General features: G+C 63.3%; 3 protein-coding genes across 3 annotated transcripts in view; 1 reads left to right on the top strand and 2 right to left on the bottom strand.

The window, feature by feature from the left end:
• AMSG_03687 (uncharacterized protein) overlaps positions 1–81 on the bottom strand; it is a gene marked incomplete at its 5' end in the record, with an annotated part of 15,663 nt that extends 15,582 nt beyond the window's left edge. Inside the window, one exon of the mRNA XM_013904146.1 lies at positions 43–81. Coding sequence (XP_013759600.1) covers positions 43–81 — 39 coding nt within the window. The remainder of the gene's footprint in view (positions 1–42) is intronic.
• A 260-nt stretch (positions 82–341) lies between these two features.
• AMSG_03686 (uncharacterized protein) lies at positions 342–4,070 on the bottom strand. Its single transcript, XM_013904145.1, has one exon. It carries the CDS (start codon positions 3,377–3,379, stop codon positions 545–547), a length of 2,835 nt encoding a protein of 944 aa, XP_013759599.1. The 5' UTR covers positions 3,380–4,070; the 3' UTR covers positions 342–544.
• A 434-nt stretch (positions 4,071–4,504) lies between these two features.
• AMSG_03685 (serine/threonine protein kinase) lies at positions 4,505–12,918 on the top strand. The gene has a single exon (XM_013904144.1). The coding sequence runs from the start codon at positions 4,782–4,784 to the stop codon at positions 12,900–12,902; it is 8,121 nt and encodes a 2,706-aa protein (XP_013759598.1). The 5' UTR covers positions 4,505–4,781; the 3' UTR covers positions 12,903–12,918.
• The last annotated feature ends 261 nt before the right edge of the window (positions 12,919–13,179 follow it).

Below are 13,179 nucleotides of genomic sequence, written 5' to 3'. Positions count from 1 at the left end.
GGGGGGGGGTAGCGGGTGGTGGTGGTGGTGGTGGTTGCGTACCTCTCCGGCAAATGCCCCGTTGCGCCAGATGGCTGGCATGGTGGACAGAGGTGTGGACAGAGGTGGGGTGGGGGGTGGGGTGTGGGGGGGGGGTGGGGGGGGGGGGGGGGGGGGTGGGGGTGAATGGAGGGAGGTGTGTGCGTGTGTGTGTATAGTGGACAGGTTTTGGAAACGAGGGCATGGGGGAAAGTGCCATGTCCGATTGTCGGGGCGATTATCGGGGCGATTGTCGGGGCGATCGAGACCATTGCGGGTCATTCGGAGAGCTACTGTTGGCATGACATGTCACTGTGAGGAAGGCAAGAGGGGAGTGATTATGGGAAAGCCAGAAGCACAACGATGGAGGGGGTGTGGGGCGTGTTTGGGTGCAGTCTGGTTGCGATCAGGTGCGGTCGCGGAGTCGCCGGGTCGCCGAGTCGCCGAGTCGCTGGGTCGCACGGTCGCGCAGTCGTCGAGTCGTGGGATTGCCAAGTCGTCACCTCGTGTGCCGCATGGGGGGCAGTCAGAATCGAGGAAATGCAGCGGCGGCGAGCTTGGCCCGGACGCCTGGGTTGTCGATGGCAAGGAGCATGTCGTCGCGACGGAGGATGTCGCGCGAGTGGGCGAGATGGAGGAGATCAGCGACGGGCGACGAGTGAGCCGGCACTGAGTTGATCACATCTTCGGTGACACGTGCGCCAGCCACGACGAGGTAGGCAACTAGCGGGAGTATGCCCAACCTGGCGGCGACGCCCAGTGCAGTCTTGCCATCGGACTGAGCCAGGTCGAGATCGGCCCGACCAGTGGCCACCAGCGCCGAGACCATGTCCAGGGCGGCGTCGATGGGCTGAATGGCCTCGTGGAGCGGGCTCGTCCCGTCGGGCTTTCCGAGATTGACGTCAGTGGCCGGGTACGCGGCGAGCCAGGCGACAACCTCGGCGTGACCCTGAACGCACGCAATGTAGAGCGGAGTGACGCCGTCGTTGCGCGCCTTGTTGACGTCGGCGCCACCGGTGGCCACCAGCCAACGGACAAGCTCAACGTTACCGAGAAAGGCAGCAATCAGCAGGGTAGTGTCTCCGTTGGGTTGCGTCGCGTTGACGTCGACACCCACATCGGTGACAAGCCAGCGGACGATGTGCGCGTGACCGTTGCTGGCTGCGATGAGCAGTGGAGTGGTGCCGCGGTTGTTGGCGGCGGTCGGCGACGCGCCGCCGGCTAGTAGCCGCTGCGCCGCAGCAAGATGACCCTCCACAGCTGCCACATACAGCGGCGTCGAGCCGGTCGACCGCGGCTGCTCAACGTCGGCCCCGCCGTGGGCAATCAACCAGTCGATGATCTCGACGTGGTTCTTGAGTGCAGCAAGGTAGAGCGGCGTTGCGCCGTCATTGCGGGCCAAGTTGACGTCTGCGCCGCACTCGCGCACGAGGCACTCGACCACGGCTAGGTGATTGTTGTTCACCGCGATGAGCAGCGGCGTGTCGCCGTTGGGCTTGGCCACGTCAACCTGAGCGCCGGCCTCGAGCGCGAGCCAACGGACCACATGGACGTGACCCTTCATCGCCGCCAGAAACAGCGGCGTGCTGCCGTACGAGTTGGTGACCGTGGTCGGCTCGTTTCCCTCAGTGACAAGCCACTGGATGACTTCCAGCTGCCCGTTGTTCGCCGCAATGAGCAACGGCGTGTCGCCGTTCTTCTTCTGAACCCCAGTGTTGGCGCCGCAGCTCTCTGCCAGCCACACCACCATCTCGGTATGTCCGTACACCGACGCAAGGTACAGCGGCGTCGTTTTGTCGTCGCGCGCCTCATCGGCGTCAGCGCCGCCGACGTCGACCAGAAACCTGGCGGCATCAAGAGCGTCATATTGCGCAGCGCAGAGGAGCGGCGTCGTGCCGTCGCTTCCGCGTGCCGCCGGACTCAACTTGCCCTCCTCCATCAGGAGCGCCAACAGCTGGGTCTCGTTTGTGTGCGCCGCGAGATGCATCGGCGTGTAGCCCGCCGCAATGTGTTCGGAGAGCGACGACCACGCGCGCTTTGCAACAAGGACCACGATGTGAGCCGACTCGCTGCTTTCAAACGTCTCACTCACCTCGCCAGTGATGAGCTCTGACGGCAGGTCCGACACGACCGCGACAGCTCCCTGGGCCCCGCGGCCGACCAGCCACTTGGCCATCTCGGTCTCGCCCGATGAGGCCGCAAGGTACAGCAGCGGCGCGAGCCAACGGTCGTCGTCCAGCAACCATTCGACAAACGCCACAACACCCGTAACCGCCGCGTGTATCAGCACTATCGGCCGGAGAAAAGGGTCGAGGGCGAGGTCAACTTTGTCGTGGACCCACTGGACCAGCGCGACGTTGTCAGTGGCCACGGCAGCGAGAAAGAGATCAGTGTCGGCGTTGACATCTGCGATGTCGACGCCTTGATTGTCGACGAGCCATGTTGCAAAGGCCTCGTTGCCGAGTGAGACAGCAGCGTGCAGCGCAAGCGCGGCACTGGCGCCTCCGGAAGACACCAGCCACTGGGCGATGTCCGGCCGGTCGTGAGAAAGCGCAGCTTCGACAGCGGTCTCGGCGTATTTGGCATGCTTGGTCACGTCGGCACCAGCAGCCACCAGCCACTGAACTAGGTCCATGTTGCCGTCACCGGCTGCGGCAACAAGCGGCCAGACCTCGTCGCCACGGTTGAGGTCGGCGTTGGCAGACGAGACAAGCCATTTGACAACGAGAGCGTGGCCCGCCGCGGCAGCCGCACACGCCGCGGTCCCTCCATCGTCATGGACTTCGTCCACGTCCACCCCAGCATGCTCGACTAGCCACTGCACGATCGACAGTTGGCCTCGGCTCGCAGCGGCAGCCAGCGGCGGTTGATCGCCACCGACCAGACAGCCCACATCTTCGGCCACCAGCCATTGCAGCGTCTCCAGCGCACCGCCCTGCGCCGCTGCTGCTGCCGGCGTCAGGTCGAGATAGCCACCTGGCACCGATTCGGTGGCTGTCATTGAAACGCCGGCCGAGAGGAGCACCTGCACCGTGGCCAAGTCGTTCACGTGTGCCGCAGACACGAGCGCGGCACGAATATCAGCCTTGCTCCCTGCATCATCCGCCGTGATCTCCATCCCGCTCTCAGTGATCATCCACCTCACCAGCTCAGCGTGACCGCCCCGGGCCGCTAGCATCAGGGCTGTGTCGTCCTCGTCGCCGGACAGCGGTCCGGTGTAGAGACCCTCATCCACAAGGCCTCTCACAACCTGAACAAAACCAGCCTTTGCCGCAGCATGGACAGCATAGCCCAGATATGCCTCTACGGCACCATCAGCACACGCGAGCAACTGAGGGTGACCAGCCACCCACTTGATCATCTCCAACGAGTCCGTCTCGGCCGCGAGGAGGCTCGGCGGCTTATCTTCCCCCCAAACTCCTCCTCCTTGGCCACCAGCTTCCCGCCGGCACTATCCACCAACCACTGCGCCACGAGCAATTTCCCACCCTTTGCCGCTGCTACCAAAGCTGCTGCCACGGCCTCCTCCCGATCCGTCGGCGACGTCATGCCCTCCACCAGTCGCATCACCTCGTCGAGCTGGCCAGCACCTGCTGCATGCGTGACCGACTCTGCCATAACGTGTGGAAGAAAGATAGAGCGTGCGGAGTTGGTGTGTGTATGGCGAGTGGTGTATATATGTATGTATATGTGTATGACGATGTGCGGGACGTTCTCTCTCTCTCTCTCTCTCTCTCTCTGTCTGTGTGTGAGTGTCCGTGTGTGCGTGTGTGTACGTGCGAGGGTTGTTGGTGAAGCAAACAGAACAATCATGCGAGACTGTTCCCTTGAACGCATGCGTTGCTTTTTCGGGAAACACATTCTCGGCTTGCTTTGCCACTCTCAACCAACGAGTCCTGATCACGGTCAACGATGTGGGTGATTGGCTCGGATGGTCACGAATCCCCCCTTCCTGTCCCCAGTCTCATCCTCTTCATGTCACGTTGCCGTTCTCAACGAAATCATGGCCGTCATCCTCTGTCCACCCACCTACTCATGTGTCCTCCCTCGCCGTAACTACTCCACCTGCTCGGCATGAAACAGCCCACCACCACCACCCAGCGACTACATATATGTAGTCGCTGGGTGGTGGTGGTGGGCTGTTTCACGGCAGCCCTGGTGCACGCCTCCCTTCGCGTCCCTGCCGCCGACGCAAGCAACGCTGGTTAACTGTCATGGCTCTTGCGACTTTATCTGACACGAGCGCTGACATGATATCGGCAGCGCTGACAATCATAGTGTCGGGACTGCTCACCACCAACCTCTGCCCCACCACACTACTGCATTGCCCATTCCCACAATCTTCCCTCAGCCTCTTGTGGCCTTGGTCATGAAAGGCTCCCGCCGTCCTTCAGTCGAGCAGCGCCATGCCAGCTGTCATTGACATGTTAGCTATTGGCACCTAATTGCTTGCGACCCGATGAACAAACGTTTGCGGCTTCGCGAGCCCAAACACCTCACCCGCTTCACCTCGCTCTGGTCATGCCCTCCGGCACGGCCTCAGCCTCTAGCGGGCGCTCCTCCACCGATGACCATACCGGATTCACACGGTCGTCGTCCGCAACCACACCAGATGACCCTACCATTACTCATCCTTACTTGCAGAATACGGCCTATGACGGCCACCCCGGACCGCCCCACACCCAGCCCACAGCACCGTCATCGACGACGACTATGCATGTTCGTCGCGGACTCAGGTGGCGTATGGCCTCGATCTAGCCTCAATGTCGACACCAAAGTCTGTGTCGGCGACACACTCCCGCGTCTCACACTCGGCGTCCTGGTCGCGGCACACTGTTGCGTACCGACCGAGCCAAGCCGGGCTCCATGAAGCGGACCACGCTCTGGAGTCGCCCCACCTTGCCACGCCGACCATCCCTTTCTCGACACAGGTCCTCTCCCTCGGCCGCGAGCCGTTTCTTATGTCTGAGTTTGATGAAATCGAGGTTGTGGCCCGTGGCGGCTTTGGTGTTGTCTCCAAAGCCCGCCGCCGCGACGAGGTCTTTGCTATCAAGTCGATTCGCATCGAGTCGGGCGCAGGCAGCTCGGCCTACGATGACCTGCTCAACGAGCTCCGCGTCCTTGTTGCTGTCCAGCACCCGTACGTTCTCCGCATCTTTGGTATCTGCATTCACGATGACGATGTCGGCAAGGCCAACCCGTCGTCGTTTGGCATCGTCTCCGAGTACGCCTTTGGCGGCACGCTCTCGCGATACATACGCCACCCAGACGAGTACCTTCAGAACAGGACGCCGATAAGGCTCGCACTTCTCGAGGCTCGATGGCTTTTTCAGCTCGCCTGCGGCCTCGCTGAGATCCACCGCGCGGCACTCGTTCATCTTGACCTCAAGCCCGACAACGTGTTCCTCTCGTCCAAGGACGGCGAGTTTGGCGCTCAAGTCCGCATCGGTGACCTTGGCTCGGCAACCCAGGACGCGTCGCGCTCGGCTCTGGATGCCGGCCCGTGCGACGGCCTTGTCAACATTACCATGTCCTACTGCGCGCCCGAAGTCATCGAGGACCCTAACAATGTCTCGACCGCTGCGGACGTCTTCTCCTTTGGCATCATCGCCTACGAGCTCCTCACCAAGCGCCACGCCTTCTCGCACTCGTCCCGAATCAAGAACTACTACAGGCTTCCAAACTGGGCCCCACTCAACGCGCTTGTCCGCGATGTACCTAGCCTTGCTAGCATCGTCTCGCTCGTCAAGGCTTGCTGCCTCCCCGAGCCGCACAACAGGCCCGAGACCGCACAAATCGCGCTTGATCTCTCCGCCGCATACACCGCGCTTATGGATGCGTCGCTTGACATGGCAGAAGACTTGTCTTCGGCGGGCACACCTGCTGCTTCACCATCACCGCCGCTCGACCACTCTGAGGCCCAGCACTTTTGGTCGACCATGATCGCTCCGCTAGTGGCGCTCGACGCCGATCGCGCTGCCCTCCCGATCTCTTCGTTTGTCACCATCCTCAACACATTCGCTGCCGCCACCAACGCCGTTTGGGAGGGCACAGTCTCGGCGCGCCAGCTCCGTGCACTCTTTGGCACTGCTGTGACCAAGGCCAAGTTCAATGAGCTTACCCGTGGAAACGGTCTTCTCGCCCTATTTACCACCGTCGCTTTGACGTCGTCATCATCGTCGTCGTCATCGTCGTCAAACGGACCAGGCGGCACCGACGCCGCACCCGGACCGAGTGGCCAACACAGCAAGGCCGAGACTTGCAGTGCCGTCACAGACTCGTCGAGCTCGTCGGACTCGACAACTCCCCTGACACTGTGGATGGGCGAAGACTTTTCACTACAGGGCCTGCTCGGCGCTCGCGCCGCCGCCGGCTCGATCGACATAGTCTCGATTGTCGACTCGCTCGCCGTTTCGCTCCGCGCTATGGTCGCTATTCTTCCCTTCTCGTCGTCGTCCAAGGCCCCACCGCTTGCCTACGCCTACAACCCCGAGGATAGCTCGGCCCCGCCGCCACTCGCTCTTCACCTCTACATCATTGCCGAGTCGCTGCGCAGCATCCCGCGCAGCATTGTGTACTCGGCCATCCCGGGTCTCACCAAGGCATTTGCCCACACCGCACCGTCGACCTCGCTCGCCCAGGTCTTCCACCCTCTCATCGATGGCAATGCCACTATTCCGCCGACTCCCGATGAGCTCGCCTCGCTGATCTCTTCCCTCGCAGATGTTCTCTCGGCCGAAGTCGCCCGCGGCAACGCCAACTCTGCCCTTGCCATTCTCGCCTTTGTTGACAAGCTCGCTGCTAAGCTCGCCACCACCGGCCACGCTTCAGCCAAGGCGCTGCTCACTCGGCTAGACAACATCGGCACCGCCGCTCGCCTCGTCGCCACACGCCAGCTTGAGCGGATGCAAGCCGTCCGCAGCGCCGATGCCAAGGCCCTCACCGGCACCGCGTTCCAAGCGCGGACCCTCGCGCTCGCTGCCCAAGACGCACGCTCTGTATCGTCAGCCTCGGCTCTGCAAATGGCTCTCGGCGAGGCACGTGCCTACCTTCGCTCACAGCCGCAGACCTGGGACTACTACTCGATGGTCCGCTTCCATCTCTCATCAGCCTTCAGCGCCGCACATGAGCTTATCGAGTCGGGCATGATGGACGGGTCTATCGTTGCACACTCTGCTCGCGCCAAGCCGACCAAACCGAGTACAAGCGGCGGTTCGGACACCGGCCCTGACTCCGAGTCTGGGTCAGACGCCGGATCAAGCAGCCTGGGACTGACAGTTGGCGTTGACGCGCACTCTCTTGCCTCGTTGCGCGGCTCTGGCAGCAGGCTGCTGCCCACGCTTGTCTCGCCGTCACCACCTGCATCGGCATCGAGCGGCCATCCTCCTCCTCACCAGCATGGCATGTCATCGGGGCCCATTTCGACATCTTGCGATACTACCAGCGCGAGCACGCTCGAGTTCTCGACATCATCGTCGTCCTCCGGCGTCGGATTTCTCACCTCGGCCGTTGTTGGCCGAGCTATGAAAGCCGCTGGCCCACTCACCTCGTCGCTTTCCTTCTTTGACTATGTCAACAAGCTCCCATCCAAGGCGGCACAGCAGGTGTGTTTTGCGCGCCTTGCCGCTGTCTCACCGAACCGCGCCGCCTTTAACGTTGTCGCGGAAGACGTGGCACGGATACTGGCGCTCCGACAGGCCAAGGACCTTGTCAAGCTTGGCTCGACCACCGTGTCCTCGGGCATTGTCTCGCGGTTTAAGACCTCAATGGAGGATGGTGGAACCAAAGTTGTCGAGTCGCCAGCGCGCAGGCTCGCCGCTCGCCACGCGTCGGCGATGCTCCAGGCTGTGATGGCTGGCGAGGTCGAGGCGGCCAAGTTTGGCGCGCCGACGCCTGACCCAGCTGTCAGTGGGTTTTGCGCGGCTGCTCCGTCTGCACCGGACGGCTCCCCACCGTTTACTGCCAGCCTCTCCCCGCGCGACCTTGCCGCCGTCATTGTCAACTCATCGTCGTCAGCCTCGTCGTCGGCGGCATCTACCAACTCGGCCACATCGGCGTCGCTTCTGGTCTGCCCCGCGGTCACCGGCCTTGCCATCCTGCCGTCGCTCGAATCGCTCTATGCTGAGTCGGCAGTTGTGGCGCAGTCGCAGGCGGTCCAGTCACCATACCAGCTGGCGGCGCTCGAGGTCTCGCTTCTCGATGCCCTGGTACCGCGCGCGCTGAGTCACGCCTCCACGCTGCTTCCGCTCAAGCGCGCACTAGCCTCGTTCTCACGGGCGACTGCCGCCGACAACCCGTCGTTGATCACGCGGGCGGCCGCGGCGGCCATGGACTCGCTCTCTGCCGCAGACACATTGCTTGCTGGACAAGTCCCGACCCGTGCTGGGGCCATCTACGGCGCAGTCTACCAGCTGCTCGCACGCTCGCAAGTTGCGGACAACTTTTCGCTCTTGAGCAAGCTACAAGCAGCGGCGCTCCTCCGATTTGACGTTGTCTGCCGCATCTGCACCTCGCAGGCCTGGGTCCGCGGCGAGTTTATGGCGCCGGCGCCACCGGGCACACTCACCGCGTCCGCGCTGCAAAAGCGACTGGCTGCCATGCGGAGCGTCGCACTTGAGAACGTACTTGCTTCAGCGGAGCTGGGGCCGATGGTGCCGACCGCGCCGCGCGAGCTGCGGGGCTTCCGGCTCCCGAAGCTGTTGAGCGCACTCGAAACGCTAGCTGCCGCGCAGCGCTCGCTTTTTTCCACCATTGTCGTCTCGGCGCTGCACGTGCTCGGCGCGCCGCCGGTCGACTTTGCCTTTGTTGCCCTCGGCGCGTCTGCTGACTGCATTCCGTCACTCTCCCCGACTCTCGAGTTCGCCTGTCTTGTCGACGACGACGCCGAGTATGCGCGCGAGTTCTTTGTGGCGCTTGTGGCGTACATCCGGCTCAAGATGGTCCAGCTCGGCGAGACGCTAGCCCGTGAGTCGTCGGGCGACGGCCGCGGCGGCCTCACGGTTCCTGGCTCCAAGTCCGGCATGGCGTCAGGCTTTGCGCTCTCATCGTCGGGCGCATCTCCGTTTGCAGGCGGCGTTCCAGACGCGTGGTACGGTACGCCCGAGGAGCTCATTGCCCGGCTCCTGGAGGACGGAACTAGAACGAGTCCAGAAACGCTCTCCCGCGTTGTTTCGGCGAGCCACATGTTTGCCAGCTCGCGCAAGGCGACGGCTTCGCTCCTCGCGCGCTACTACCGGGCGTTGCGAAAGGAGCTCTCGGCGCCGGTGGCGGACATTCACACAGGCGTCGACGTGCAGGTGTCAAACCCACCGCTGGCGTTTGTCCTCGGCTCGCAGCTCTTTGCCGCTGTCATCCGCGACGACAGGTACGCGCCGGCGTCGCCGTTTGAGCGCCACTTTGGTGTGACGGCGAGCATGACCCAGGTTCCGTACCTAGCCATGCTTGCGATGACGACCATTGTGTGCGAGCTCGGCCCGCGGAGCTTTGCAGAGAGGGTTGATCGGCTTGTCGATGTCTGCGCTGTGTCGGCGCGGCTGGGTAACGCCGCCAAGTCGCTGGTCTACACCGGCGTTGGCCTGCGCATCCTGCTTCAGGCGTACAACGAGTCGGAGGAGGACAGCCTTGGTCCTGACGTGCTCACCTCGCGCGGCATCATTCTCCCAGACGTGCACATTAGCTGCGTCGACATGCTTCCGCTCCTGATCAAGGCGCACAAGACGCTGGCCGTGCCGATGTACGAGTCGCTCAAGTTGGCGCTGCCACGAATGGTGAGCCTCGCTGGCTCAGTGGCGCTCACCGGGGTTGGCCTTGTGGCGGCGACGCCGGTCAAGTGGGCGATGGACTCCTTCGCAGCCGTTGCGGTAGCGGCTGATGCGGCCGTCATCCGGCGCAAACTGAGCACGCTGGACAATGCCTCGCTCCAGCGACTTGTCTCCAAGTCTGCGGCCGGCCAGACGCTTGCGGCCTGGCTTGCGTTGCCGACGCCTGGTCAGCTCGAGTGGGACCAGGCGAACAGTGCCGGGATCGAGCTGAGAGAGGTGCGGCAAGCACTCCGGGCGCTTGTTCGGGCCTCGGGCCGCGAGCACGGCGAGATCAGTCTCGCCAGTCACCGGCTTCTCACTTCGCTCTCGGGCTATCTCGCGCATCCGACGAGTGACGTGCTGGGCGCACCGAAGGTGTTTTATTCGCCGCTCGGCGGTCCATTGGTAGTGCCTGCTGCTGCGGCGCCCCACTTTGGACGGCCGGCCACGCTGCAGCAACTGAGTGACGTCCAGTTTTCGCGACGGGCTCTGCTGTACCTGCTCTCCGGCTCGCTACTGGGCGGGACCGCCGTCGATGTATTACTTGCGTGCGGGCAATCCGGCGGCGATGTCGGTGATCTCTCCTTCCGTGTGGTCAACGAAGAGTCTGCCGCCGCGGTGCTGGAGAGCGAGACGGCGCGTGTGGTTATGGCGTGTCTTCTTGAATGCACACCGGACGGGCTTGTTTCGGGTGAGTCGCCATGCCTCTTGCTCGACGGGGTGGTGGACGAATCTGGGTGGGCGGCTGAGTTCGGCGCACGGCTGACGGCGTCGGCAGACGCCTCCGTGCTTAAGGACTTTGTGCGATGCGGCGCGTTTGCAACACAGGCCTTGTCTGAGTCAGCAACGCGAGCGGTGCACTACGTGGAGCAGTTTCTAGAGGACTTGGTCGAGACCGCAGCGCAGTTTAATGCTGCAGTCTACTTTCGGGAGCAGCTGGCGTGTGCCGAGCTCGAGGCTCAGGTCGGCGAGGCGCTTTCCATGTTGATGAATCGCGAGGGCATTAGGCGGCTGGCTGTCACGCTCCTTGCCATGCACGAGGCGGCGCGGCGGAGCCTTGACGCAGAGAGCCAGAAACAGAGTGGTGGCGATGGTGTCGCGTCGGCGAGGCGGCTTGGCCTCGGAACGCTGGTAGGCCACTTTAATGCGGCTGTCACGTCGGCGCTGCCGCCGCTGGCTGGTGTGCCAGTCTCCGCGCGAGGCGTGTCGGATCCAGGAACATGGGACGATGGCCATTGCGTACCAATGGAAGCAGTTCACCCGCTCTCTGCGCTTGCAGCCCTGCCAAAAATGCCATCGGTGCTGGAGCCTGGCAGCAACGCTGAGGACATGGCTGAGTCTGTGTTCAGCCTGATCTCGTCGTACTCTCTCCCTGCCTACCTCGGCCCGCTAACGGTTGCGCTTGTGGGGCTGGACATGGTGACGGACAAAATGGTCCAGCGCCTTGTCGGTGCGGCGCACTGCCTTGCAGTGCTTGTGGTCGACGATTGTCCACTGGTGAGCGACTTGAGTGGCCTTGTGGGTGCATCGGTTGATTCGATGCTGCAGATCCTCATCCTGAGTCGGAGCATGGCCATCGAGACCTCGTGCGAGGCACCGCCGCTGACTTGGAGCGGCCGGCCGATGGCCGGGCCGTGTCTGGAGACGATTGCGACAACGTCGGCTCAAGTAGCGGCGGCGGCATCAACCGCGCTGGGATTGTCCTCGTCGTCGGGAGACGAGGAGGCGCGCGGGTCCGGGCGGACACGGCGGCGTCGCAAGCGGATGCACAAGTCTTCGCGGCGGACAGTCTCACACGAAGCCAGGGAGTGGGGAGAGACGAACCGGGTGCGGGTCGAGGTTGTGCCCCGCGGCGAGTCCGGTGTGGCTTACCTCCAGCGGACGCAATCGGCTGCAGTGTGCGAGGTGAGGCACGCGACGGTAAGCGTGCGGAATGTGGTTGACGCGGCGCTGACAAGCGCAGAGTGTTCGATGCGGTTCTGGTCCGATTGCATGGCCGACGGATATGTAGCAGCGCGTGTGGAGGATCTCGCTCATCTACAAGTGCTCAACGAGACCGATCCTTGGTCGCGGGTGGTGGCGCGGATAGCGTCGTCTCGGTTGGTCGGCTCCGCAGACCGACTCACCTTTGAGCCGACGATGGCGTTTGACGTCGGCGATGTGGACCGTTACGGTGGCGAGGGCGCGCTGGCCTCGCTGCGATTCGAGGCACCGCAGCTCTCGGCAAGCGGGCGGTCACAGAGTGCATGGAAGACACAGACCCGAAAACTGCTCACCAACATTACCGAGCGGATCTCGAATGTGCTCGACACAATCGAGGAGGTGTACTCGGAGAGCTCAGACTCCGAGGCCGAGGCTGTGGCCAACGCTGGCGAGCTTGCAGAGGAGCTGCGGGTTGTGGGTGATGCCATTGATGTCCGGCGCGACGAGCTTGACGTTGAAGGTGCGGTGACGTTGCGAGCGGCAACGAGTCACAAAGAGCGCAAGCAGCTGCGGCGGCTGGGCAAGGTGACTGAGAGTCTACAGCAGCTGCTCCAGTCGCGGGCGACCAAGGAGGGCGACGGCATGGGCATCTCGAGCCATGCAGCAAGCCGGATGGCGCAGCTCGACGAGCGAGCGGCGCAGGCGGTGAGCAAGCTCTCGTCAGGCATCGTGTCGCAACTTCCCACTGGTCTTGACTGGGCAGCGCCGTCGCAGGCGTCAGCGCCGGCGCTCCGGGCTGCCACCCGCGAGCTCCGCGGCCTCGTTGATGGCGACGGCGGAGCTGAAGACGACTCACAATTCCAGGCGCTGCAAGTCCAGGCCGCACGTCTCGAGGCGCATCTGGCGGGCGTGCTCGAGGACGAGACCAAATGCGCCCTCCGAATGCAGGAGCTCCAGTGTGCGCTAGAGAGCGTGCAGGAGTTGGTGCAGACTGCTCTCGACCTCGTCCCTCACGACTTTGCGCCGCTGACGACGATGAGGCGGCAAGTTGTGCGCGTGCTGGCCATGGTCAAGCGTGGCGACGACATCGCCCGCATTAGGCGTGTGGCCGCTGGAATCGGTACCTCTGCTAGTGTCGTTGTCGCCATGGTGGAGCAGTGAAGATGACAGGCATGTGTGTGCATGGAGGGCGGAGAGGGGGAGGTGGGGGGAGGGGGGTGAGTACGACAACATTTTTTTTTGTTCTCTCGTCCAAAAGACTTTCCCCCTGTGACCAGCGGAGGGTGTGCGCGTGTGACCTGCCCGTCCTCCGCTGCCAAGAGACGGCACGACCATGACGACGGCAAGCGACGTGAGAGCAGCGAGAACGAGACAGACAATGTGATAGAACCATAGGTCTTCCCAAGAAGGAGACACACCTCACCGCCCCCCCCCCCCC

The sequence above is a fragment of the Thecamonas trahens genome (assembly GCF_000142905.1).
Source record: "Thecamonas trahens ATCC 50062 unplaced genomic scaffold supercont1.14, whole genome shotgun sequence".
NCBI lineage: Eukaryota > Apusomonadida > Apusomonadidae > Thecamonas > Thecamonas trahens.
This window is presented reverse-complemented; position numbering and strand designations above follow the sequence as displayed.

Coding starts and splice junctions, on each gene's coding strand:
- AMSG_03686 (XM_013904145.1), bottom strand. CDS start 3,379: ATGATCAAGTGGGTGGCTGGTCACCCTCAGTTGCTCGCGTGTGCTGAT.
- AMSG_03685 (XM_013904144.1), top strand. CDS start 4,782: ATGTCGACACCAAAGTCTGTGTCGGCGACACACTCCCGCGTCTCACAC.